This window comes from Grampus griseus, assembly GCF_964374135.1.
Source record: "Grampus griseus genome assembly, chromosome: 19".
Taxonomy (NCBI): Eukaryota; Metazoa; Chordata; class Mammalia; order Artiodactyla; family Delphinidae; genus Grampus; species Grampus griseus.
In genome coordinates, this window is record NC_139013.1 from 548,469 (window position 1) to 553,675 (window position 5,207).

Sequence of the window (5,207 nt, forward strand, 5' to 3'; positions counted from 1 at the left end):
TTATAGATATCTGGCACTAGTCCTTTGTCTCTTTTATACTTTATAGTATCGTCTCTCCACCTGCCACTTGTATTTTGACTCTTACTCTATTTTTTGTTGTTTGGAAATTTTAAAAAATTAATTTGTTTTATTTTTGGCTGTGCTGGGTCTTTGTTGCTGCGCGCGGGCTTTCTCTAGTTGCAGTGAGCAGGGGCTACTCTTCATTGTGGTGCACGGGCTTCTCACTGCGGTGGCTTCTCTTGTTGCAGAGCACGGGCTACAGGTGCATGGGCTTCAGTAGTTGTGGCATGCAGGCTCAGTAGTTGTGCCTCGTGGGCTCTAGAGCACAGGCTCAGTAGTTGTGGCACATGGGCTTAGTTGCTCTGTGGCATGTGGGATATTCCCGGACCAGGGCTCAAACCCGTGTCCCCTTCATTGGCAGGCAGATTCTTAACTACTGTGCCACCAGGGAAGCCCGAGAGCCAGTTTTCTTGATATCTTCAAGTCAAAGGAGTGGGAGCATGGTTAGAGAAAGATCCATAACAGTGAAGACACTGGCACACTTACAGTACTGTCTGTTCCCCAGCTCAGAGCCAGCACACATGATGTAATTCTCATAATAACCCTGCAGGAAGGTCATTGACAGATCTAGGAATTTCAGAAGTGTCAGGTCACCAGGCCTGTGTTGTGTCCCATCCACGAAGGCAGAACTCTGACCACAAAGGTGGGGTGAAAACTGCTCATTCAATGCTATTGTAAGCCCATTGTGAAGTGGAGGATCTGGAGTGTGTACTGGTTATTGGTAGGGGAAGTGCGTGATGGGGACAAGATCACAGTGGCCGAGATGTGTTACTGTGTCATCAGAGTGACACCTGGCCTCTGATCTCCCATGTCTCAGGCTAATCCTTTTGGTGATATTTACCCCCAACACCATTCCCCCTGCTTGTTCTCTAGGAGGGTGGAAATGCCATGTGGCTCTTCTTGAGCCTGTTCTTGGCTCCATCCCTCGACTCTCACAGTATCTCTCCCTCATATAGATCTGAATTTCAAAAAGAAAACAAGTAAAAAGACACACTTACACACTTGGCCTGTCACCATCTTTCATTCCTCTTCCACACACGACTTCATGTACTTAAGTCTGTCTTTTTCATTCTTTGCTTTCCAGCCTGGGACAGAAGATTGAAAATGACAGCTGAGAACATTCCTGAGGAAGAACTGTCCTGTGACATGGAGGTGGAAGGATTTACACGAGAGGGTCCTCATTTCTCCATTCTAGGTAACAGTTGGGACTGTGAGAACCAGGGGGGACATTTGAGGCAATCAGCTTTAACTCAGGAGGAACCAGGAGCTCAGGAAGCAATTCGTGAATATCCCAGATTTGGGGAGCATTTGAGCATGAGCCCAGACCTTCCACGACGTCAGAGAGTTTCCACAAGAAACGGTTTCCATGTACGTGGCTCAGGTGTTAAAAGCCTGGATTGTGACCCAGCTTTACACAATTGTCAGAAAAGTTACGTAGCTAAGAGAACGGGTGACAGTGACACCTGTGGGAAAGCCTTCAACCATTCCATAGAAGTTATTCAATTTGGAAGAACTCAAACTAGAGAGAAACCCTATAAATACCCTGAAAGTGTTAAGTCTTTCAACCATTTTACCCCTCTTGTTGAACAAAAAATAATGAAAAGAGGGAAGAAACTGTATGAAGGTAAGGACTTTGGGGACATCTTTACCCTGAGTTCATCTCTTAATGAAAACAGGAGGAACAGCCCTGGAGAAAAACTGTACACGTGTACTGAATGTGGCAAGTGCTTCAAACGGAACTCTTCTCTTGTTTTGCATCACCGAACTCACACTGGAGAGAAACCTTATACCTGTAATGAGTGTGGAAAATCCTTCTCCAAGAACTATAACCTAATTGTGCATCAAAGAATCCATACAGGAGAGAAGCCCTATAAATGCAGTAAATGCGGGAAAGCCTTCAGTGATGGGTCAGCTCTGACGCAACACCAGAGAATTCACACTGGGGAGAAACCTTATGAATGTCTAGAATGTGGGAAAACCTTCAACCGAAATTCGTCCCTCATTCTGCATCAAAGAACTCATACAGGGGAAAAACCATATAGATGTAATGAGTGTGGGAAGCCTTTCACCGACATCTCCCACCTCACTGTGCATCTCAGAATCCACACTGGGGAGAAGCCTTATGAATGTAGCAAATGTGGAAAGGCCTTCCGAGATGGCTCATACCTCACCCAGCACGAGAGGACTCACACTGGAGAGAAGCCCTTTGAATGTGTGGAATGCGGGAAATCCTTCAACCGTAACTCTCACCTCATTGTGCATCAGAAAATCCATTCTGGGGAGAAACCCTATGAGTGTAAAGAATGTGGGAAAACTTTCATTGAGAGTGCTTACCTCATCAGGCACCAGAGGATTCATACTGGTGAGAAGCCCTATGGCTGTGATCAGTGTCAGAAACTTTTCAGGAACATCGCCGGCCTCATACGTCACCAGAGGACTCATACTGGCGAGAAGCCCTACGAGTGTAATCAGTGTGGTAAAGCTTTCAGGGACAGCTCCTGTCTGACCAAACACCAGAGAATTCACACTAAGGAGACCCCGTACCAGTGTCCAGATTGTGGAAAGTCCTTCAAGCAGAACTCTCACCTGGCAGTACATCAGAGGCTCCACAGCAGGGAGGGTCCCAGTCATTGTCCTCAGTGTGGGAAAACATTCAGAAGGAGCTCTTCCCTCATCCGACACCAAAGATCACACCCTGGAGAACAACCCATGGATATTTAATGAACGTGGGCCACACTCATCTTCCGACTGGCTCTCAAAAACCTATGTGAGAGAGAAGTGTCTTCAGGGGTGGCTCCTCCCTGTCAGTGGAAAAGACTGCTCTGAGCTGTCCAGCGGACTGGTGGATGTGAGACATTCCTCAGCCATCCTGTTAAGTCTATACATTAGGGAACTCTTGCAGAGGATACAGCATGGTAGTAAATGTGGCAAAGGCTTCAGGGATGATTCAGCCTGTACCAAACATGATAGTGCATACACTGGAATAAAACCTGAGAAAGTCAGGTAGATACTTCCCTGGAGAACTCACCTACCCGTACATCCGAGTCCTTAAACTGGAAAGAGCCTGTGTAATCGGGAAGAGGAATCCTTTAAGAGGGAGTGTCTGCCTTACTGTTCGTAAGCAAACTCGTACTGGAATCCAGCGAGGGAAGCTGTCGGCAGGAGCCCTTGCTGTCTTAGCTGTGTCAGCAAAGCCATGCTGGTGAGAAACCCCACACAGTGCTCCAACTCACAGCAACCACAGAATTACAGCGGATTGACATTTGAATGTATTTCCGCGTTACATTCCTGCCAGGTGCTGAGGACTCGTTTCAGCAGGGGCACCTGGGTGAGGAAGTCGCTTGTGAATGAACAGTGATGTTTTTCCTCTTAATATGGAGACCAAAGCAGGTTCTCCTAAGAAGGAAAGGGCTGCTGCTGAGAAATATGATGCGTTGCTTTAGTTGTTGAGACAAACAAACAGAGAAACACTGAGTTGTTATGTTTACATTGTCACCCCTCATTGTTCATTTGGGACACTTGTGATTTGTTCCATGCAACCATGCCAAACCATGATGATAAAGGTTTTGTTGCCATATTGAAAACGCTTATAATATGGCCGGCAACCAAAAGCATAAAATAGAAAATTTGCCATGTAAAGTGTGCACACATACGGATGTAGGTTGGGAGTTGATCATAGAGAAATAAACATGGGGTCTCCTAAGTGACTGTTACTTGTGTATGATTTTTCCTCTATCACAAATCATACATTGTTATAATCATTTGATGAGGAATAAAAAGGTGGAGATAAAAAGAGGTGAGTTTGGGTTTTCTTTGGACCTTTTTAAAACCAGAAGTGGCTAAGTCAGGGTCGCAGGGCAGTTGTAAGCATGGATGGGGGCATCTCGGCAGAAACTTCTCTGAATCAGCATCCCACAGCTCAGGGCCTAAGAATAACTTCTTTCTTTGGGACTTGGATAATGAGAGGGTGTTATTGTGAAGAAGAGGGTGGGTCTCCGGGAATGGGGAGTAGGAGACTACAGAGAGGTCTGGGAGGACCTGGGAGCATCCCTCCTGAGGCCCTGCAGTGCTGGCTGGCTGAGAGCTGCTCACACTGGTTGGCATAGCCTCGGAGCCCCGGGGTGGCTCCCCTTGGAAGTTTGACTTGTTCTTATGGAGGCAGAGTCAGAGGGAAGGTCACTGAGCTAATGAAGGCTATGAGATAATAAATCTGCGTTGTTTTAAGCTATGTTTGTGGTACTTTGTTATGGCAACAATAGAAAACTAGCACAAGCATTAAAGAAAACTCATTCCTGCCCTTTCCCTCTTTCTTCTGGTCCTCCTTGCACTCTTTCAGCCTCCTCCTGGCTGAGACTGCAGCAGGGCCGCTGATAGTCTACACCTCACCTTCATACAAATTAGGAACACCAACCCCAACCCCACCCCCCGCAGGGCAATGCAAGAGGAAAACTCTCCTTGGTGCAGCTCTTGCTTTGGAGATGCTGCAATTGGATGTTGGGCTTCTCTACACCGGGGCTAACAGCTGAATCTGAGGGAGACCCAGGGCATAGCCTCTTTTTTTTTTTTTAATTAATTAATTTATTTTTGGCTGCGTTGGGTCTTCGTTGCTGTGCGTGGGCTTTCTCTAGTTGCGGCGAGCAGGGGCTACTCTTCGTTGTGGTGCTCAGGCTTCTCATTGTGGTGGCTTCTCTTGTTGCGAAGCACGGGCTGTAGAGCGTGTGGGCTTCAGTAGTTGTGGCACATGGGCTTGGTTGCTCCGCAGCATGTGGGATCTTCCCAGGCCAGGGCTCGAACCCGTGTTCCCTGCATTGGCAAGTGGATTCTTAACCACTGCACCACCAGGGAAGCCCCAGGGCGTAGCCTCTTAAAAGCCTTGACTGATTGGTGGCCAGTACGGCTAGTTTTAACCATTCCTGTCCAGACCCAGGCCCTCTTCTGTTCTCCCACAGGCTGGGTTGCAATACTTGATTAACATAGCAGTCAGGAGGGTTTGATCCCTGGTTGGGGAACTAAGATCCCACATGCTGCGTGGCGCAGACAAAAAAATAAAAATAAAAACACAGCAGTCAGGAACCCTCATTGATAGGCTGAATAATGGCCTCCCACATAGGTCTACATCCTAATCACTGGAACCTCTGATGGTTTAT

At 47.2% G+C, this 5,207-nt stretch overlaps 1 protein-coding gene across 1 annotated transcript; it reads left to right on the forward strand.

The window, feature by feature from the left end:
- Positions 1-1,656: 1,656 nt before the first annotated feature.
- Positions 1,657-4,081, forward strand: ZNF329 (zinc finger protein 329; the record flags this gene model as incomplete). Its single annotated transcript, XM_082676727.1, has 1 exon — positions 1,657-4,081. The coding sequence occupies one exon, from the start codon at positions 1,657-1,659 to the stop codon at positions 2,779-2,781; it is 1,125 nt and encodes a 374-aa protein (XP_082532853.1). The 3' UTR covers positions 2,782-4,081.
- Between the last annotated feature and the right edge of the window lie 1,126 nt (positions 4,082-5,207).